Raw genomic sequence first — 22,474 nt, forward strand, 5'->3', positions numbered from 1 at the left:
ACTGGGGCACCTTTCTTTAAACAGTTTAACTTGTAAATTATGGGCTTATAATAATTTTGAACAATTTACTATAGCCTAATTTTATTTTGTTTTCACTTTCTCTCTTAAAATTCAGTTAGTTTTAAGTCGTATTTGGAGTGGGTTTGCTAGGAATGCTGTGGGAAATCTCCTGGGACACTGTAGCGCTTAGATTCTTTGCCCCGACCCGAAGCCCGATCCAAACTCGAGTCAGGTTCGGGCAGAGACTCTAAGCTCTACAGTGTCCCAGCCGCAGGAGGAGGGGGAGACCTGCTGTAACCCTCGCTGTGCCCGGGAAATTCTTCAATTGAAAGAGGAACTTCGGGCTGCTCGTGAAGGAAAAAGAAACAGGAAAACGTCTCTACAGTAGTCTTCCATATCCCGCGTTTTTTAATTTTGGTACTGAATGGCCAGGCAGTTGGTGGCTGCAGTGAGTGTTTCTCCTTCTCCACACCACCATAAACCGGCTGTTTGAATAAGCGAAATCTGTTCAGAATAATGTAATGAACACTGCAACACTGAAAGAGTGTTGCAGTTAATAAAAATGTGTAAGAACAGCTAAACACAGCGCTACTCGTCAAACGCGGACAAGTGGAGAAGCTCCCAGATCTGCATGATTATAACATTCTAACTGGTGAATTATTTTAAACAGTTTGTTTAGTTACTTAAGGTTATAATAGTTTTGAATGCTTCATTATAGTTTAATTTTATTTTATTTTCACATTTTCTCATCCAATTCAGTTAGTTTTAGTTGGTTTTTAGAGTGAACTCTACAGGTTTCCCCAATTTTCACCAAAATGATCAACTAACATCAACACCACCTGCTCTTAAACTGCTGGAGTGGAAATAGCGCTTATAAATAAATTAACAAACACAAAAACTAAGGGTATTTTCAATTTCAGGTCATTGTAGTTAGTTTTATAAACTCTCAATTCAGTTCCATTAAGTTACTTTTTTCTTTTAATTACTGTTTTTATTAGTTTTAGTAAACGAAAATGTTTTTTTTACTTTCAGTTTGTTATTTCATTTGTTTTTTGTTAATGATAATACTTGGATATTTGGTTATATTGTGATTATCATGCCATAGCATTATATAAAATAAATATAGTATTAAAAATAGGTGCCTATGTCACAGACTATTTCCTGGTGCCCGAGGAATGTGGTGGGAAATCTTGGGTCGGGTTGGGTCCGGGCAGATAAACTGTTTTTTTTTTCTCCCAATTGGGTTATCCAATTGACCCACCCCTTTTTGTGCATCCCCATCACCGGTGGCACCTGTGACTCTTGGAGGATGTGGATGAGCAGACGCCTCCTCCGACGTGTGTGAGGTCAGTCAGCCCTTTTTTTTTCAGCTGCTGCTGATGAATCATTGCCTGAGCAGCTAGCACGCTCGGAGGAAAGCACAGCGGCTAGGGTCCGATTCATCCACTCACAGACGCCTCGTGCCGCCCGGCGCCACCTTAAAACGTGATAGAGAGAGAGCGCTATCTACCCACCCGGAGGGAGCAGGGACAATTTTGCTCCCTCTGAGCGCCTGCAGCTGATGGTAAAGCTGCATGAAAGGGGGTACGAACCTGTGACCTCCGCTCATAGTGGCAGTGCATTAGACCGCTGGACCACTCGGCGCCCTGGGCAGGTAATCTAAGCTCTAATATTAATATATATCGAAACCGTACCGATACCGTGGCCCAAAAACCGCTCTAATGAAGTGTCAACCGGTGGATCAAATGTAATGTGGTGCCCATGTACAACTTCCGGCGCCGACGCGAGTGGCTGCCTGTTCCAGTAACTCCGTCTCCTTTGTGTGTTTTTTTTTTCACGTTTATTTATCGTCTCTGTGCTACTACACACATCTAGTGTGCATCTTATTTATATCCTAAGGATATTTTTATCGTAAGCATGCGGGGCAGCGAGGAATATCGGGTTTATTCCCGTGAAGAACTGCTGGCTCTACGACCCGCGGGACGTGGGGGCATTGTTCACACAATCCTGGGGGAACTGAGAAGGAAATACCGCGGTTGCAGGGCCGGAGCTAAGCTAAAGGCTAAGCTAACGGCTAAGAGGACGGAGAAGCGCTGGAGGTACAAACCCTCAGTTCCGTCGGTGGTTATGGGGAATGTAAACTCACTGACCAACAAAACCGACGAGGTAGCCTGTCTGGTGAAGAATCAGAAGCTCTACAGGGAGTGTAGCGTGCTGTGTTTCACCGAGACCTGGCTCACCCCCGACACGCCGGATGCTAACGTGGAGCTACCCGGCTTCTCTACAGTGAGAGCGGACAGGGACCCGGCGCTATGCGGCAAGCGGAAAGGTGGGGGGATCGCGCTCTTCATTAACAACAGATGGTGCAACCCTGGACATGTAAACGTGAAGGAGGTGATCTGCTGTCAGGATATTGAACTTTTAGCGGTGAGTCTCCAACCTTATTACATGCCGCGGGAGCTTTCTCACACGATCCTCGTCTGTGTTTACATTCAGCCGAGAGCAGACGTGCAGGCGGCGTGTGACGTCATCCACTCCACCGTCGCAGCGCTGCAGACCCAGTACCCTGACGCCTTCTATGTGATTACTGAAGATTTTATTCACGTAACGCTGGACTCTACCCTGCCTGCCTTTTTCCAGTTTGTGGACTGTCCAACCAGGAATAACAGAACCATAAACTTGCTGTATGCTAATTTGAAGGATGCATACAGGGCTATTCCACTACCACCGCTGGGGAAATCAGATCACAACCTGGTCTTCCTGCAGCCTCAGTACAAACCACTGGTACTGAGGCAGTCCACTACCACACGCTCATTCAGAGTCTGGTCTCCTGAAGCAGAGGAAGCCCTAAGGGACTGCTATGACACCACTGACTGGAGCGTGCTGCTGCACCCACATGGCGAGGACATTGAGGGGGTGACTCACTGTGTTACAGACTACTTGAATTCCTGTATGGATGTTGCTGTTACCACAAAGACTGTACGCTGCTTTCCAAACAACAAACCCTGGATTACCAGTACCGTCAAGGACCTCCTCAACCAAAAGAAGAGGGTGTTCAAAGATGGAAATCTGGTACAGCTAAAGCGCGTACAGAGGGAACTCAAGGTACGTCTTAAAGAGGCCAAGGAGTCTTACAGGAAAAAGGTGGAAAGAAAGCTGCAAGATAACAACATGAAGGAGGTCTGGGGTGCGATGAAAACCATCACTGGGTGCAAGAACAACAACGGCAATCCAGTAGATGGGGGTGTGGACAGAGCAAACCAGTTTAACAACTTTTACAACAGGTTTGAATGTCCTCCTGCTGCCCCCTCCTCCTACCCTCCTGCATCATCACCATCATCTCCACCACCATCACCTCCAACTCCACCATCACCCTCACCTCCATCTTCATCACCACCACCACTCTCTCCTCCATCATCATCTTCATCAGCACCATCCTCCTCACTTCCTCCATCTTCATCTTCATCACCACTACCATCACCCCCACCTCCACCATCTTCATCAGCACCAACACCACCCTCACCTCCACCACCTTCATCATCAACACTATCAGCTGGCAGACAAATCAGCTCCACCAGTCCACCAAACTTTACTGCAGACGAAGTAAGGAGACAGCTGAGGAGACTTCACCCCAGGAAGGCAGCTGGCCCGGACAGAGTGTCCCCCAGAAAGTGGTAACACTTACTAATGCTAGCTAGTAAGCCAACATAGGTTAGCTAAATTAGCCTTAATGCTGGATTTGGATTTTAAAATATATTAAGTTGTAAATTCGTGTTAGCTAGCTAGTTCTCCAAATAAGATAGCCAGCTAGTGTAACTTTAGCTCGACTTCATTGTTTAGTCAGGAAATGGCGCCAAAACAGGGACGTAGCTGGTATTAGCAGCCTGTTTTTAATAATGTTAGCTCAACATTAACTAGCTGGCTAAATTTGGTGCATGACTAGCTAACCTAGGTTAACTAACTAGCTTAGCTAACTGCCTGGGTAAACTATGGAAGCCCATTCCTGCCACCTAAAAAAAAATAAATAATAATAATTTTACTATTAAGTTAACTGCTATCTCAATATTTTGAGATACTAAGTCATTATTTTGGTATACTATCTCAATATTTCGAGATATTATCTCATTATTTTGAGATAGTATGTCATTATTTTTAGATACTATTTCAATATTCTGAGATATTGAGAAATATCGGTGCTTTTAGAAGAATCATACAATATCAAAATAAGCCTCCGGAGATATTAGATTAATTTAATAACACACTGGACTTCTATTTTAGTGTGTTAAAGAGAGTGGCTGTGGCTCCGACTATTCTGTAAGGTATGTATGTGTATAACTGAGCAGAACAGCGATGTGGAACTCAATTAGTCAACTCCTTACTGTTACAGCAGAAAACAGTTCACAAAATGATGACGTAGTATCTCAAAATAATGACTTACTATCTCAAAATAATGACTTAGTATGTCAAAATAATGAGAGCAGTTTACTTAATAATAATTTTAAAAATGTGCTGGATTATTTTTACTTTTTTAGGTGGCGGGAACATGCTTCCATAGTTTACTCAATAGTTTAATAAAATAAAAAAATGCATAGATAACCCAGTTAGTTAGCTATCTGTGAGAGTAGAGTGGCGTGCTGGAGATAGAGAGTTAAGGCACTATATTTTTAAGATTTCTCATGTTTAATTTCTTCTCAAATTTCTTTTCAGAACCAAGAAACTGCAACAAGTTTTTTTCGAGTTCTTGCCACCATCTACAGGGATGAGAGAGAATATTCAAGGAAGATCTATGATGTTGGCAACACTGAGCATCTTATTGAAACAGCATCGGCAGAACAACTTGGATATGTTGTTGTGAGAATTCTGAAATTCAACCCACAATTTCAGGAATTTATTGACGTAGATAGGAATGTAGACATCAGGAACTTAGACAGATTCTAGCTGTTCTTATCATGCAAAGAGACTGAATCATCTCAACCTATGGCCACTTCAGTGTCCCAAGCTCAGGTATTTACATTTATATTGTATTACTGCATTTGTCTGTTTTTTTTTTATTTTTAGAAAGTACATTTAGTAGATGCTGATTTTCTTTGTGCAGCATACTCAAGTTTCACAAGAGCATGAAAAACTGAGGTCCATTTTGGAAAAGAAAGCACCAGAGACACTTGATGAACTCAAAACCAAAGGCACTGTGACAGAAAAAGCAAGAATAAAGCTTGTTAAATTATGTGTATCTGACCTGGTGGAAAAGCACGGATTGTGAGTAAAACAAATCACCTTTTTAACATATTCAAGAAAAGTAAAAAAAAAAAATACAGCAAATTATAGTGGCTTGTATAACACTGCTAAAGTACAGCAGAGTAAATGCTTTATATTTAAGTTTTGAGTTGGTTTTGTTGTTCTTCTATTAATTACTTATCCAACAAGTACTGAGAAAGTGGCTCTAGCAAAGAACATCATCGCTGTCTTCCCATCCCTGAGAGTCCAGGTGGATGGAAACGGGGAAGGATTTGTAAGTACATGCTTTGGTTCTCAGTTGTTGATTGTTTTTAAAATTGGGCATGATTCTTGCTCATGCATGTTATGTTATTTATGTTGTGGTTAGCTTATGTAAGGATAAGCATCTGCTCAAATTTAAATAATAATAAAACTGCTCTTCAGATATTTTTTTTCATGTCAATTAGTGTATTTGTGTACATAAATTAAATCTGAAAACTAGAGATTGAAACAAAAAAAATTAAATCCTTAAGACTAACAAACGCAACAGTGTCCCTAGCATCTTTTGTAAATGCCATTTTTTTTATTTCTTAATTTTGTGCTGCAGTTAAATGCCAAAAGTAAAAAGTGAAGTGGCATCTAATTATTTGTATTTTTTATGTGATTTGTTTGGTACATTTCTCTTAGCTTTAGTACAACATTTGAAAATATATAGTTTTTTCCAGAGATGTATGTTATTCTTATTTATTAACAACATTATCTTACCAGTAGCTGCTCTTACTGTTTTTTCTGTTATGCTTTTGACTTTTTTTTTTATGCCAGGAGCACTTTTACGATCCAGATTCTCATTCTGGATTTTTGGAAATGAGACTGCGCAACATTCGTCGAAAGCTAGAAGATGGTCAGCGGCGTTATATGTCAAACAAACGACGCTGTGAAGATGGTCCTAATCCGGACAAGGAGGAGGAAGATGGTAGGGGAACAAGTGAGTGGATCAACTTGATGAAAAGGCTCAGGCCTTCTACAGACAACATTTCATCGATCAAAGCAGCAATGCAGAAAGCCTTCACCTGGCGCAGATCATGGATAGCCAAACATTCCCCCTCCCTGTCTGAAATCTTTGAGGAATACCCACGCTTCTTGGATATGCCAACTCTGGTAGGTAAATTACATTTTGCTTTTTCATTAGGGCTCACTGTCAGTTTTATGCCATGTGTAATGTAAATAACTTGATAATATTGTTAAGGGTTATTATATAACACCGTTTAGCTGAAAAACATGTGCACTCATGGAGGTGATATGAATTTCTCAGTCAGTTAATTTATGATAAAAGTGAAAAAAGGTCTGTGGCCTGTTTGGAACTCAGTTTGGCAATTTGTGTGTTATAGCTGGTATTATGTACCTAAATTAAAATGTCTCATTTTTTTGTTTCTTAAAAGCTTGATACAGAGTTTGGTAAAATGTTTGAGGGAAAAGGAGATTTGTTCTTAAGAAGATGGGAGGCTACCATCATTCCCAAGTTGAAGGCAATTGCCATCATGGAGACAGGTGATCTTGCATCTCTTAAGGACATGGAAAACCAGAATGAAGGTATATATTTTCAAATATAACTCTCATTAGATTTCACATATAATGCTACAGCCTCTGTGTAATCTTATTTTATTTGTGTCTGTGTCTCATTTTCAGATGAGAAGTGTTACACTATGCTTGTAGTCCTTACACATCTTCTGCCACCAGTCGCAATGAGTCGCTGTTGAGTGAAGTTTGCATTAACATTCCTTGTTGATTTTGTTCCAGTAAGTCCATCTATCGATTTGTCTGTCTATCTAGAATAATTTTATTATAAGATACATTTTGCCTTTTTTAGTAAACAAATAAATCATAAAGGACATTGAAGGTGGCTGATTTAGTTTAATCAAGTGTGAAAGTATGTAATTGTGTACATGCTTATTAACTGGAGTAACATAAAATTTAGAAACTGTTAAATCGGTCGTTTGCATTTTTAGTAAGTGTTTGCAGTAACAACTGATTAAACTCAAATTTTGGTTTCTTTTGCTTGGTTACATTTTAGGCTGGAAGCAGCATTGCTTCTCTTTGTGATGTCTGTCCTTCACAGACCCACCAGCCCCAGCTAATCTGTGTTGGAAATCTGAGGGCTGCCGCAAAGCAACATGTCATCGTTGGAAAGAGTGACCGAATTACTATTTCCCTTGAAGAAGGACTGACATCTGCTGTGGACAAGCTATTTAAGCTCTACTGGGTGTGTAACCTGGCCTATCCATGTCAGCTAAGCTCCATGTTCTGCTTCTTTGAACACATCTATGACATGCCTCTCTCAACTAGCCGGAAAGCTAAGGTACTGAAGCTCATTTCGAAGCTTAAAGCATCACAATTCACAGCATAATGTACACTTGTCCAGAATGTCGACAGTCACAATTCACAGAAGTAAAGAAGCTAATTTGGCATCTTCGTGAAATACATGCATTGTCAAAGGGACTGAACTTCATTCTTATTTGCAGCCAGGATGGTTGTCCAAGGACTTACCACAACATCAAATCATTTACTAAGCATCTTTACAGAGATCACCAGTTAACATGTACCACCGTGCACTATTTGTTACTTCACATACTGTACTTGGCCTAACATATAGAACAGGTAGTGTGCTGCCACTTAAAACCAAACACTGTGGAGAATGTTTGTTTGGTGAGATAATTCACATCATACCACGGGCTGATGCTGAGTCCTTTTTGATGTTTATCTGCATTCTTTCAATTGAGTACTTTGATGAGCATTTTTATGCATATGTCAAGCGAACTAATGACTATGAAATGATCAGCTTAGATGATGCTTCAGATGTTAGGCCTCTTGATGTACTAGCCATTTACAACACAGACAAGCTGTACTTGAATCCAAGATCCAAATTGTTTAGCCTCACGTTTTGTAGTTCTGTTTTTATAAAAAGGGAATTTTATTTCATTACTGATGTTCAATGTTAAATTCATCAGGTTTTCTAAAAATACGTGAGAACAGTGAACAATTGTGACTAATTTTATATGAGCTATGTTTTATACACCCCTTTACTGTTTGGACTTTTGTTTTTAGGTGTTCATTATCACAAAAGACAATGAATTAGTCACAAGCATGCATGTTTTTACATTTAAAATATATAAAAAACATTGAGTTAATTTATTACTTATTCCAAACGAAACTGATTTTGAACTGTAACAAACATGACTGTTTTTACATTTAAAAATGTTACAAACATGTGAATGTTAATTCATTGCTAATTCCAAAAGAAAATTGAACCATATATAGGCATGATAATAAAAATGGAATTGAATTAATTCGTTTCATGCTTTTTTTTTAACATATTTGATACATTATCTTGATTATGCATAATCAACACACGTTGTGTAAAAAATTACACATTTGTGAGTTCATTAGCCGGACACATTTAGTGTGTAAAATTGGATTACACACTGGATGTGTCATAATCAACACAACATGTGTCGTCTCTGAGCACACTCGCACAATGTGTTAAAATTCGACACAGTCTGAGTCATTTTTGACACGTTTCTTTTTAGAGTGTACGTAAAAGACTTCCTAAAATCAAACTTGGGTAAAGGGAGGAACTAGAAGAGTTTGTGATACAGAGAGGAAAAAAAGGAGGAAAAAAAAGAAGCGAGCCAGAGCTCAGGGTAAAAACTGGCATAAATTTATTTTTATGCAAACTAAGATCCAACACTGAGTGACTGTAGACAGGTGTTTCAGTTTCATTGTCCAACCCCGGTATGTCCCAAATGTGTCTATAAACTGGGTATAGGATATATATGATATCTCAATAAATTTTATAAAACATATTTTCTTTTTTTTTTGTTTTTTTTTGTTTTCAGCTCAGAAAGTCATTTTGTTACATTTGTAATAATACTTTTCATTAATTTAAGTAATGTCTTTTTGTCCACAGATCTTTCAGACACATCCCATGTAAAAATGTCCCCAGAGCTCATCAAGCTAGTCATACAGTTAGCTTATTAGAATAGGCAGCAGTGACTTCATTTAACTCACAATAGAAAAAAGGGCAATTCTGTTTATATTCTTTTTCCTAAAGTTCATATTAATACTTGTAAAGGGTTAATCATTTAGTGGGTGTTAACATATGAACAGCTCAGGCATGAGGGATTGTGGTAGCTGCCTACCGTTTCATACACAGCCAGTCTATCTCTGCTCTCTCCTACTGGTATGCAGATTAGCTAAGTGTCAAACGGTCAGGTTGTTACCGTCATTTAATGGTCCATATTATGTCAATTTACATTTGAGATTTGTAGGTATATACATACACATATTCACACATACACACACAGCCTGCTTAAGTTTACCTGTTTTTGATGTGTCCATTTTTGTAGTTCCACAAACTGTAGTTTATTTTTTCTCCTGCATATCCGATTAGCCTAAATTTTACCCTGTATATTTAATTCCCAGCGCCAGAGATCTTTATTTTCGTGATAAATATTTCTTAAAACTGCATTGACACTAATGTGGTGACGTGTTTGTGTGTGTTGTGTTGGTACATGTAGATCAGGTGCAGCAGTGCTGCTGGGGTTTTTAAACACAGGGTTCAAACACCTTTTACAAGGTAAAATTCAAGCACTTTTCAAGCACTTTCAAGGCCCATTTTCAAGTTTTTTTCAGCACCTTTGAGCAAAGTGGTAAATTAATGATAACGGTGATATCTCAAAACTGCGATTCAGCGATAATCAATATATTGCAAAACTATCCTCCACACTTCACAGCGACTGAGCTACTGAGAAAAAAACACTTATATGTAAGTAAATAGCAGGAGTTAATGGATTTATTGGTGTCAGTTTCACACAAGTTAAATACCAATGTTCTCAAAATACTGAGTATCTCAACATAATGTGTATCCAATGATGTATCTGGCATGATACGTCATAAAGAAGAAAAGGAGATCCAGTCCAAAATTGTAGTTCCGTCAGATTTTATTCAAAGAATCTTCTGAGCAAAACAGTTTTTTTGGATACATCAAAAATTGAGTAAAAAGATTATTGAAAAATGAATTGAAATAAAAAGGTGAAAATAAGAGGAAAACCCCAAAGGTGAGAAAAGTTGGGGTTTCCAGAGTTCTCGGCTGTGTGAACAGGACCTGTGGCTCTGTAGTCCCTCTCGGGAGAAGCTCTCCCGCCCAACTCTACTCTTCTTCCTAGACAGAGTCTAATAAAAACAGGCATTCGCCTGGCCTCAGTCTAATGGTGTGTGAGGAGGCTCCTCACACCCCCCGGATCCTGATACTGATAAGCAGTTATTCATCCTATACGTCAGCCGAGAACTTTGTCACCCCAACCTTATCAGACTATAGATTACATGTACAGAAACTCATGGTTCTGCTGGAAAAAATCAATCATGCTAAGTTGCAAGAAAAACGGCCTTGCTTTGAGCACAAGGACACAATATACATACATTCTAAGTCACAATGTGAATCATCATGAATCGTGCTAAATGCTTGAATAACATACTGATTAAGTGAAATGCTAATTTAGTTACACATAGATTAACCCTTTAATCAATGAACAATGAACATAGTAAGGCAAAACTCCTCCGTATTCTTACACACTTGTTAATTCTTCACAAAAAAACAAACCAAAAAATCATATATTTATGTTTGAAGCCCAAAATGTGGCAAAAGTTTGAAAAGTTCAAGGGGGGGCCGAATACTTTTGCAAGGCACTGTATATAGTGGTTGCTTGAATGTATGTTTGGCTGTGTACAAAAGCTTTTGGCTAAATGCTTAAGTTGAAAGAATAGATAAGATTGCAGATCTTGCAATATAAAAGCCTTTTATTGAATCACATAGATATGAATATGAGTAAATACATAAGGTGATGTAAAACAACGATAATAGCTGGTACTGGATAAAACAATCAATAAAGTAAATGGATTAGATATTTTTAGTACCTTTAGAGATAAAAAAAAAACCCTTTAGCAAAACGATACCAAATAAGGAAAAGATAACAGAGTATATAACTTTAGCAACACAAAACAACCAAATATCCCTGTAGATTAACTTGCAGATTTTTAATCAGACTGACTGAACCATAGACCAATGAGAAAACCAGTAGAGCAGGGGTGTCAAACTCATTTTAGCCGAGGGCCACATTGGCATATTGGCTGTCCTCTGAGGGCCAGATGGAACTTATAAATGTAATAAAATGTAATCAAATGTAATATAAAATGAATGTAATTACTCCTTAATGTTAAATAACTCTCAATATATTATTTATTCAATCAAATATTACAGTTGCATGGAAAAAAAGTTTGTTTGTTGCTCTATTAACATAAATCCTTTTAATTTGTCATGTTATGAAATCCAAAAACTCCATCAATCAAGAACCAAACTATTCAAGTGAATAGAAATGACATAAAATACAAGTTACATTAACTTTGATCAAAACGTTTGATACTGAAATAAGGCTTAATAAATATAAAATTAAAAATTGTGAGCTGTTAAGAACATATGATAGATTTAGCATTTCCTCAGATTTAGCAGTTCCTCATACAACCACTAGTGGGAGCAGCAGCAGCAGCAGCACAAGCCCGCAGTCTTTACTGAGTCAGAGCTACAGCCCAGCCACGGGCTACAGGGCTCAGCTGAGGCAGTCTGGAGCGTTTTTACAGTTTTTAAAATTCTTCTGTGTAGAAAATAAAGGTTTTAACCCCACTAACCGAATAATACAGCTCTCTACAGTTCATCTTTCAGCCCAAGCAGCTAACAGCAGCAGTTTAGAGCAGCCGTCACGGAGTTTATGGGATTACATTATAAACAGGTCAGTTAGCGCGCTGCTAACCTCAGGATGTTTATAACTACGGAGTTTAGTGAACACACCACGGCTGCAAGGTTAGACTGCTGAAGGCTACTGGAGACTATTAAAGGCTATTGGAGGTTATTGAAAGGGTTTTTGGGGGCAGAAATCAGTAAAGGCTGGTTAGATAAGTGATTCACGTCCTCGTCCTTTGCTGAGGTGAAACTGTGACTAGCGCTGTCACAGTGATGTTTATTAACGTCATTAAAACAGATTTTGTCAGTTATTGTCTTATAAATATTTACACAGAACTTATAACTCTTCTAAAAAGCGTTTATTTTGGTCAGTAACACTCTTCGTAACATAAAAGGCATACCGGTCTTTCGCCTTGAAGCACAGCCGTCCGTCTGCATCAGCTTCTCTTTTTCTGGACATTATGGGATAAACGTTTGTATGTCTCAATTCCACCCGCGAAGTTACGCCTTCCCTCCGGCAGGGTTTCCACATCAATGACTACACTGCCGTGTAGTGGCAGTAAGTAACTTCGCGGGTAATACAATCGACAAGCATTGTGGTTAATGTAGTTTTTGGTCAAAGAACGCTTCTGACCTATTTATTATAGACACTAAGATCTTACAAGCTCTCGCTTGGGGCCTTGTGTTTGACACATGTGCAGTAGAGGGAATCAAGGATCCTGCAGTCTTACTGCTGCATAGCTTACTGAGTGTTGCTTTCAGTATGGAAACTACAGCTAGACCGTTTTTTTTTTTTTTTTTAACTCTGAAAAGGATTTTGTTGGCCTTTTGTTGCAAGCTAAGAATATTCTCTACTCCTAAGAATACTCTACTCCTTTAAACTACGACATCTAAATTTTAAAAGACTAAGTAATGCTAATCTAACATCTGGAGCAAACACTGGCAGTGCCCTCGCTCCAACTACAAACTACAAACGTGGAGTGGAGGAAAAAATAAATAAAGTTTTTATATGTAAACAATTGAGAATGTGTTAAGGCTGTAAATGACATAAGTTGACCAAATGATCATTTCCTACTTATGGCAAAGCATATTCAATTTTTAAACCTAAAAATGTCCCAGAATGATAAAATCCTCACTTTTGTTTATTATTAGTTCTAAAGCTAATGCTGAGATTTAATATACGATTTTACTCTGAGCTAGCATCATCGCTTTACTATTTATTCAGCATATCACTGAAAAAATTTTAAAAATGTATGTTCCTAGTTTATGCTGTTAGTGGTACCATTTATGATTCTGTGTGTAAAAACTTCTTAAAACACAACACTAAGTGTTGAAGAGCTCTGCAGGCATTAACTAATGTAGGTATACAAACATACATAAAAACACAGCATGAAATTCAGTAAACATCATCTCTGGATAAGATTCATTTTTCTGAACCTGTAAAAAGCCATTTTTAAATGAAGTTCTTGTAACAGAGTGAAGATTTTGTGCATGATGAGGTGTTTTTGGCTGTCTGAAAGATTTAAGGTTTGCATTTTTTTATGGCAGAGGAACATATTTGGGATACTTTTCTATCTTTTGTGAATGCACTGATGTAATATAAGTTCACTCTGTAAAGTAAAACTCTTCCCACAGTCTGAACAGTGATATGGTTTCTCTCCTGTGTGAATGCGCTGGTGTAGTTTGAGATTACTCTGTTTAGTAAAACTCTTCCCACAATCGGAGCAGTAATACGGTTTCTCTCCTGTGTGAATGCGCTGGTGATTTTTGAGTTTACTCTGTTTAGTAAAACTCTTCCCACAGTCGAAACAGTAATACGGTTTCTCTCCTGTGTGAATGCGCTGGTGATTTTTGAGTTTACTCTGTTTAGTAAAACTCTTCCCACAGTCGAAACAGTAATACGGTTTCTCTCCTGTGTGAATGCGCTGGTGATTTTTGAGTTTACTCTGTTGATTAAAACTCTTCCCACAGTCGAAACAGTGATACGGTTTCTCTCCTGTGTGAATGCGCTGGTGTATTTTGAGATAACTCTGTTGAGTAAAACTCTTCCCACAGTCGAAACAGTAATACGGTTTCTCTCCTGTGTGAATGCGCTGATGCAGTTTGAGATTACTCTGTTTAGTAAAACTCTTTCCACAGTCTGAACAGTAATACGGTTTCTCTCCTGTGTGAATGCGCTGATGCAGTTTGAGATTACTCTGTTTAGTAAAACTCTTCCCACAGTCTGAGCAGTGATGCGGTTTCTCTCCTGTGTGAATGCGCTGGTGCAGTTTGAGAGTACTCTGTTGATTAAAACTCTTCCCACAGTCTGAGCAGTAATACGGTTTCTCTCCTGTGTGAATGCGCTGGTGTATTTTGAGACTACTCTGTTCAGTAAAACTCTTCCCACAGTCTGAGCAGTGATACGGTTTCTCTCCTGTGTGAATGCGCTGGTGATTTTTGAGACTACTCTGTGCAGTAAAACTCTTCCCACAGTCTGAGCAGTGATACAGTTTCTCTCCTGTGTGAATGCGCTGGTGTTTTTTGAGATGACCCTGTTGATTAAAACTCTTCCCACAGTCTGAGCAGTGATACAGTTTCTCTCCTGTGTGAATGCGCTGGTGTTTTTTGAGATCACTCTGTTTAGTAAAACTCTTGACAGAGTGCTGATGTTTCTCCATGTCGGGACTTGGCTCCATCTGTCTGTGAAATGTAGCAAACAATTTCTGCGTTTTCAGGAGATTCTTCTGGATGGCTTGTGCTTCACCTCTTTCAGCAGTTTAACACTGTTCTTTATTAAATATCCTGGTTGTTTATTCTGGAAAAACAAAGAAAAAAAAATTCGTGTATTAAAATAAAAGCAGGTCAATTAACCAAAAAGAATTACCTACATTAGTTACACTATATGGAGAAAAATACTGGGACACCTTCATACTACAATAAAGGCTTCAGTACTTTTATCCCATTATAAATTCACAGACATTTTAATATGTAGTTGTATCTTGACTGTCAGCAGGCTGCAGCTGCAAAATGTATGTAGCAGAAACACTGCTGCTGTCCTGAGCACTGAATACAGTGTTATACTACTACTTTAGTAGTATCACACTTTACACTATAATCCATACTACTAAAACTTGAAGCTCGGCTGCGCTCCGGTCCACACCTAGAACCTCCCGCTATGAAGCCGAGCGGAGCGCAGTGCGGCCGAACCGAGTTCCTCGATTAGGCTCGGCCCTGATGCAGAATTTTAGATTTTAGATGCAGAATGAGCACACCTGATGCTTCCACAAGTGATTAAACAGGAGAGATAGTTGAGGGAGGCAGGTCTAATTCAGTGGTTCGGCTTTCAAAGGTCTGATAAACTTCAGCTTGCTCCCAATTGTGCCGGAAAGTGGAGTTGACTAGCAACGGTAATGCATCTAATCTGTTCCACCACCTCAAGCAGTTTCACTACACACAATATCTTCCTTATTCTGGCTGAAGCACTTATGTAGTTTATGTTGTATCTAAGTTATTTCTAGTTGATATAGGTTTGTTTATTTGACGGTGATATCGTGTTCCTTTTATATAAATGAAGGCTTTCTGCATTCTTTATCCTGGATGAGGCACTTTTGTTTTGATCTGTTAAATATGTTTACAAAAGGATAAGAAGCTCTGCCTCTGTTGTAATGTAAAGTTATTTATATTGGTAAAATGTAAATAGGTTATTGGTTTGTGTTTGACAGAGATGTCATGTTTTTATATTGCTACATGCAAATAAAGGTGAGCATTAATTCATTCTGACCATTTTTTAATTTCTAAAGTATTATACAGTTTTTTATGAGAGGAGGCTTTAAAGACAGTAATAGGTACATATTTCCATTGCAGGGATTCCTAACAGTTTTTCTGAGGCCTTCCAAATATTTATATCGATATCGAAATTATATTGTATCGACCGAAATTAAGGAATGTATCGTGATATAAATTTTGGCCATATCGTCCAGCACTAGCTGTAAATATGTTATACTGCTCTAACAAAGTGTATCTCATTTTATCTTATAAATATCTTTGTAATTTTCTGACTTGCAGTATATCTCTACCCCTCACCTTTTATAATCAAATATTTAGTTTTTCAATACAATAATTTCAGTGACCGGAAGCAGAAAAAGCCTGTATTAAATGTATATGCTTGATGAAGAGTCTCGACCTACCCCTTCCTGTTTTTATGTTCTAGAAATTAGATAATATTACTTTTTTTATTCAGGTGTAGGACCATTTATGGGATCATTTATCTGCATACAATCACAGCTCCAGAAATGACATTAATCTGTTTTAATAAGGCAGTATGCCATAAATATCGTAAGAAATAATGTTGCCAATATTTTTGAATATCATGAACTATATTACCATGAAATATGGAGCCATATCACCCACCCCTAATTATCACATTCAGGGTAGTACTTAAAAATTCACACTGTTTTCATTTCCTATTATATATCTTCTAGAGACATTTTATATATGTTTATGTCCAGTATAATTTATTTTACTTTAATCCTGCATATATGGAGTGCATTATTACCCAGCAAAAAGCTACACATCGGCCCTTCGTGGGCTAAGTGCGGGCACTGTGGGCAGGGGCTAGCCCATTAAAATTCCAAACAGGCCCAACATGGGTTTTCTGTGGGCAGCCTGTTCATTGGCTGGCCCACTCAAATCCTATAAAAGGCCGCTGTGGGCTAGCCTAAACTGGTCCAGTGCATTAATGCCCCTGTAGGCCCAGTGTGGGAATTATTTGGACAGCCAACACTTTGATGCGCCCACACAAATCCCAGGCAGGCCCACTGTGGGTCAGCCCACATTCAGCCTGCACCATTTCACACCCTGAAGGGCCAGTGTGGGATATATGTGGGCAACCCACACTCTGGCATGCCCACACAAATCTCATGCAGGGCCACTGTGGGTCAGCCCAAATTCAGCCTGCACCATTTACACACTGTAGGCATTGTGGGTTATATGTGGGCAGCACGCACACATATGTGAGCATGCTCACACAAATCCTATGCTAGGTTACTCTGGGTCAGCCCAAATTTACCATTCAATATTTTACAATCTGAAAGTTTGTGTCATAACAAGTTCATATGAAGGGTATCTGAATGTTTTTTATTGTTTTTGTCTGTGAGAGCTAGGTAGATTAGCTAGCTTAGTGGATAGGAGCAACACTGTGTGAAATGTAGTATCAGCTCTGAAAGATTTTCTAAACCAAAAGTGGAGAAAAATCAAGGTACCACAGCAGAGTTGTGCAGAGACCTTTGGAGGGGCACACACACACACACATAGTAACATCTCATATTTTTCAAGACATATACTGTATAGCTATACATTTTTATTTATAAAAATATTTTTATTTAATATTTTGGATAGCTACGAATTTGCTCCATGGTGCTGATTCATAATCTCACCTTTATTATTGGTAGTGCTGATAATAAATAAATAAAAATATTAAATTATAAATGTTTTTGTGCTTGACTATACACTTTGTGTAAGCCAGCAAGGTTATAAAAGTTACATATTTTTTTATTTTTGCATGTGATATTTAATTGTGAGGATCATGTAACCAACGAATCCACCCCCCTCCCCCTCCCCCCTCCCCCTCCCCCCTCCCTGCACGTGCCTTTACCACAGAGCAACGATCAAGCTTAAAGGCAAAGTCAGTGAGTGACTTTGGTCTGTCAAAGTGACTGAAAGGTAAGTTATAATTTCTGTTCTACTATACGCTTTTCTATTTTTTGCTAAGATACGCTAATGTGGTGCTAATGCAGTTACCACTCTCAGGTTATTGTAGCATTATAAGGGTAGCTATGTTGAAGTTAGCATTGTGCTAAAAAAAGTTAGCATTGTCCCAAGTTAGAATGAGAATTTACCTCACATTTAAATAACAAGAGGGGCTCCCAAGTTGGCAGCTTATCTCGGCTCTTGGAGAAAGACTGCTGTTAAGTAAGTTAACTTTATATCCAAGTATGTCAACAATAACCAGCTAAGGGAACAATGGCTTGCTAAGGGAAGTATTAAGGGAAATGGAAAATGGAAAGATATCCACTTAAGATAAGAGAAAGATAGCCAGTTAAGCTAAGGGAAAGATAGCCACTTAAGCTAAGGGAAAGATAGCCAGTTAAGCTAAGGGAATGATAGCCAGTTAAGCTAAGGGAAAGATAGCCAGTTAAGCTAAGGGAAAGATAGCCAGTTAAGCTAAGGGAAAGATAGCCAGTTAAGCTAAGGGAAAGATAGCCAGTTAAGCTAAGGGAAAGATAGCCAGTTAAGCTAAGGGAAAGCTAGCCAGCTAAGCTAACGGAAATATAGCCAGCTAAGCTAAGGGAAAGATATCCAACTAAGCTAATGGAAATATAGCCAGTTAAGCTAATGGAAAGCTAGCCAGTTAAGCTAAGGGAAAGATATCCAGCTAAGCTAAGGGAAAGATATCCAGCTAAGCTAAGGGAAAGCTAGGCAGTTAAGCTAAGGGAAAGATAGCCAGTTAAGCTAAGGGAAAGATAGCCAGTTAAGCTAAGGGAAAGCTAGCTAGCTAAGCTAACGGAAATATAGCCAGTTAAGCTAATGGAAAGCTAGCCAGTTAAGCTAAGGGAAAGATATCCAGCTAAGCTGTAATGGCTATTTTGTGATCCTATTATTTTCCTATTGATAACCACTGGTGGCCAAGCTGGAGAGGTTGACTCAAACATCCAAGTAAATAGGGTCCAGATAAATGTTGTCCAAAAATATTGAGAGATTTAATGAAAGTAAAATATGATACAAATCTATGAAGTTATATAAAGTCCATTTAAAGCAGGATTGCTAAGATAAATAAAGATTCTTTGGCTTGGTAGTATGGCTCGGTTGTTAGGTCAAAGACCATCACTTCCTGCTCTGGCCACACCTTCTCAGGTAACATCACCTGTAGATAAAGGATAGATGAGTGGCCCCTTTGGCCACAAGAGGGAGACAGAAATGGGCTTGCACAACACAAAAGAAAAAGAAAAGAGATATCAGAAAAAACTCAAATGTGGGTTTTGGCTCCTACAAATCCGGCCCCTAATTGTTTTAGGATTAACATAAAACAAATACCAATTCTTTATAAGGAGCCAATAAATTAAACAATAAAGAAAGACATACTTTACATGTTCTGATTTGGTCACTAGGTCCCGTCTTCCAAGAGCAGGCACAGTTTAGTAATTGGCCTCTCTAGAACGCCAGTTTTTGTTTTGAGTTTCACTGACCGGACCAATCCTTCTGCATCAGGCTTTGTCTCAAGGATTCTTGCAAGAGGCCATGAAGATCTTGGGGAGGTAGGGTCAACAATCACCACAACATCTCCTGTCCTGAGGTTTTCTCTTTCTTTGGACCATTTTTCTCTTTTTTGCATCAGTGCCAAGTATTCGTGCGTCCATCGTTTCCAAAACAAGTCTGCCAGATACTGCACTTGTTTCCACCGGCGCCTGGTGTACAAGTCAGTACTAGAGAACTCACCGGGAGGGAGCACAGGCTGAGTGTTGATTAAGAGGATGTGATTTGGGGTAAGTGGCTCTAAGTCAAAAGGGTCAGAGGAGGCTGTTGTGATTGGGCGGTTGTTGAGGATAGCCTCGACCTCACAAAACAACGTCTGGAGACCTTCATCCGTCAGGGTTTGATGGTGTGTGAGGGCATTCAGTACCCGTCTCACTGACCTGATCAGTCTCTCCCACACCCCACCATGGTGAGATGCTCCTGGGGGGTTGAAGGTCCAGCTTATGCCTCTCTTCAGCAGGGTACCTTGGATCTTCTTGTCATTGAGACTGGACAAAGCCTGTTTCATTTCTTTGTTAGCACCAACTAGATTGGTGCCGTTGTCTGACCAGATGTGCTGTACCTGGCCTCGTCTGCATACAAATCGTCTTATCGCATGGATGCAGGAATCCGTGTCGAGAGTGTATGCTATTTCAAGATGGATGGCTCTGCAAGACAAACAGGTGAATATCACACCGTATCTTTTCACTAAACTTCTGCCTCTCCTGGTTACTATTGGACCAAAATAATCCATACCAACATTGGTGAATGGGGGAAGGTTAGGCTTGGTTCTCTCATGTGGCAAATTTGCCATCTTTTGTTCAGCTGTTTTGGTTTCTAAGCGTCTGCAGGTCACACATTTTGTGATTACCTTTCTCGCCTCACTGTTTGCACTAAGAATCCAGTACTTTCGTCTCATTTGGCTGAGGATGTAGTTTCTGCCACAGTGTCCATACTTTTCATGTATATGTTTGAGTAGGAGACTGGAGATGTGAGACTGATTTGGTAGAATGATGGGATGCTTCATTGTGTCTGACATGGCTGCTCTGGACAATCGTCCTCCTACTCTGAGCAGCCCGTCTTTCAGGATAGGGTCTAGTCTGTAAAGTTTGCTCCGTTTTGGAACACAAGGGGACATTGTTGCCAACTTTTCCAATTCAACTGGGAATGCTTGTCTTTGAGTGAATGATAACACTGCTCTCTCAGCCCTTTCCATGTCATCTAGTGATATTATTTGACTACCTAGCTTTAATCTGAGGGCTTGCAACTGAGATGTTGTATTCTGTTGGCGAGAACGGGTGATTACAGCAGTGGCCAATTGTCGTCTTTTTGCAGCCAATGCCAGCTGACTATCTCCGAATTTCTGGTACCAGGCAATAGCTTTCATTAGCCTGCTCCAATCTGAGAAGTAAGAGAGAAGCTTGTTAGATGGATTTGATTGATCTGGAATGACTGCACTGCATACAATGGAACGCTTGACCTCTGGATCGTCGTGTGATAAAGGTTCTGAGTCAATGTTCATTGTGGGCCAGGTGTGATTCTGTTCCCAGAGAAATTGAGGACCTCTAAGCCAACGCTTATTGTCCAAGAATTTCTTTGCACTGAGCCCCCTGGAGGCATCATCCGCTGGGTTGTGTTTACTCTCAATGAACTTCCATTGCTGAATGTTGGTGTTCACTCTGATGAAGGCAACTCTGTTTGCAACAAAGGTGTGGAACCTGGCACTGTCGCTGCCTATGTACTTCAGTACAGCTTGACTGTCAACCCAAAACATGGAAGTTTGTAGGGGGAGATGTAATTCAGCTCTCAGTAGCCTGTCCACCTTAACAGACAGTACTGCTGCTGCTAATTCTAGTCTTGGGATTGTGAGCTGCTTTAAGGGAGCAACCCTTGCCTTTCCCATCAGGAAACATACATGTATCCCTCCCTGTTTATTGGTCATCCTTAAATAACTCACCACCCCATACCCAAGCTCGCTGGCATCAGCAAAGTGGTGTAGTTGGATGCTTGCAGGTTTTCCAAAGCAGGGTGGTTTGATACAGCGTGGGACATTGAAGCTAGCTAGTTTTGGGAGATATTCAACCCAGTCAGTCCACTGTTTTGACTGACCTGGGGAAATTGGCTCATCCCATCCATAGCCCTGCTTACAGAGCTGTTGTAACAGTTGCTTGGCTGGGAGAGTGAGAGGTGCCAGGATACCCAGCGGGTCGTACACGGAACTCACCATTGACAGAATCCCTCTCCGTGTTTGTGGCTTCTGAGGAACTACAATGTTGAATCTGAAGTCATCACCTTCCACACTCCATTGTAGTCCAAGCGCCCGGTCCGCTGGTACTTGGTCTTTGTCGAGATCCAAGGATCTGATGTCTTTTCCTCTTTCCTTTGTTTTTATGCTTGACAGCACAGTTCTGTTATTGCTCACCCATTTCGTAAGCTGGAATCCTCCTTTGCTGCATAGTTCCACTAGGTCTGTTGCTAACTGCACAGCATCCTGTACTGTGGGCAGAGAAGTCAAGCAGTCGTCAACATAAAAATTATGCATTATTGTGTTTGTCACCTGTGGTTTCATGTGGCGATTCTCCTCTGCCGTTCTTCGCAGGGCAAAGCTGGCACAGCTTGGGGAGGAAGTGGCCCCAAACAAGTGTACCAGCATGCGATGATCTACTGGGTCTTGTTCAATGTTCCCATCTCTCCACCACAAGAATCGCAGAAAATCTGTGTCTGACTTGGTTACCCTGACTTGATGGAACATAGATTTAATGTCTGCCATTAAAGCAATGGGCTCTTGTCTGAATCTGAGCAGAACACCAATTAGTGAATTGGTCAAATCGGGGCCTTGCAAAAGTTCTGAGTTTAGGGACCTACCCTGGTACATCGCACCACAATCAAACACCACCCTGAGTGTATTTTTCTTGGGGTGGTATACTCCATGATGCGGTATATACCAGGTTCGTCCTTTCATTCCTTCCAGCTCTTTCTTCGGGACCACTTCAGCATATCCTTGAGCTATGACATCGTTCAGGAATGTGGTGTACTCATCATGGAACACTTCATTTTTCTTTAGTTTCCTTTTCAGGCTTTGGAGGCGCTGTAGGGCAATGGGACGATTATTGGGCAGTTTGACATTATCGTCCTTAAAGGGTAAATCTAGTGTATAGTGGCCATCTATGAGTGACACAGAGTTGTTTGCAATATCAA

At 39.8% G+C, this 22,474-nt stretch overlaps 4 protein-coding genes across 4 annotated transcripts in view; 1 reads left to right on the forward strand and 3 right to left on the reverse strand.

Annotated features, from left to right (window-relative positions):
* Positions 1 to 22,474, reverse strand: part of LOC125801339 (zinc finger protein 239-like) — a 176,953-nt gene that overhangs the window by 28,154 nt on the left and 126,325 nt on the right. The gene's annotated exons all lie outside the window — the stretch shown is intronic.
* The window catches only part of LOC125801396 (zinc finger protein 585A-like), a 56,273-nt gene that overhangs the window by 19,749 nt on the left and 14,050 nt on the right, over positions 1 to 22,474 (reverse strand). The gene's annotated exons all lie outside the window — the stretch shown is intronic.
* LOC125801668 (protein shank-like) lies at positions 1,310 to 5,244 on the forward strand. Its single transcript, XM_049478464.1, has 4 exons — positions 1,310 to 1,337; positions 2,594 to 3,674; positions 4,708 to 5,004; positions 5,096 to 5,244. Coding segments are annotated over exons 1-3 (1,110 nt in total). The 3' UTR covers positions 4,709 to 5,004; positions 5,096 to 5,244.
* Positions 12,654 to 14,840, reverse strand: LOC125801294 (zinc finger protein 239-like). Its single transcript, XM_049477781.1, has one exon. The coding sequence runs from the start codon at positions 14,680 to 14,682 to the stop codon at positions 13,576 to 13,578; it is 1,107 nt and encodes a 368-aa protein (XP_049333738.1). The 5' UTR covers positions 14,683 to 14,840; the 3' UTR covers positions 12,654 to 13,575.

This window comes from Astyanax mexicanus, chromosome 4 (genome assembly GCF_023375975.1).
Source record: "Astyanax mexicanus isolate ESR-SI-001 chromosome 4, AstMex3_surface, whole genome shotgun sequence".
Classification (NCBI taxonomy): Eukaryota; Metazoa; Chordata; class Actinopteri; order Characiformes; family Acestrorhamphidae; genus Astyanax; species Astyanax mexicanus.

What these genes read in the sequence shown, in the direction of transcription:
- LOC125801668 (XM_049478464.1), top strand. Translation starts at nt 1,310, where the DNA reads ATGTGGATGAGCAGACGCCTCCTCCGAC. An exon ending in GAGCAGACGCCTCCTCCGAC is followed by an intron (nt 1,338 to 2,593) that starts GTGTGTGAGGTC and finishes TGATTACTGAAG; the next exon opens with ATTTTATTCACGTAACGCTG.
- LOC125801294 (XM_049477781.1), bottom strand. Translation starts at nt 14,682, where the DNA reads ATGGAGCCAAGTCCCGACATGGAGAAACATCAGCACTCTGTCAAGAGT.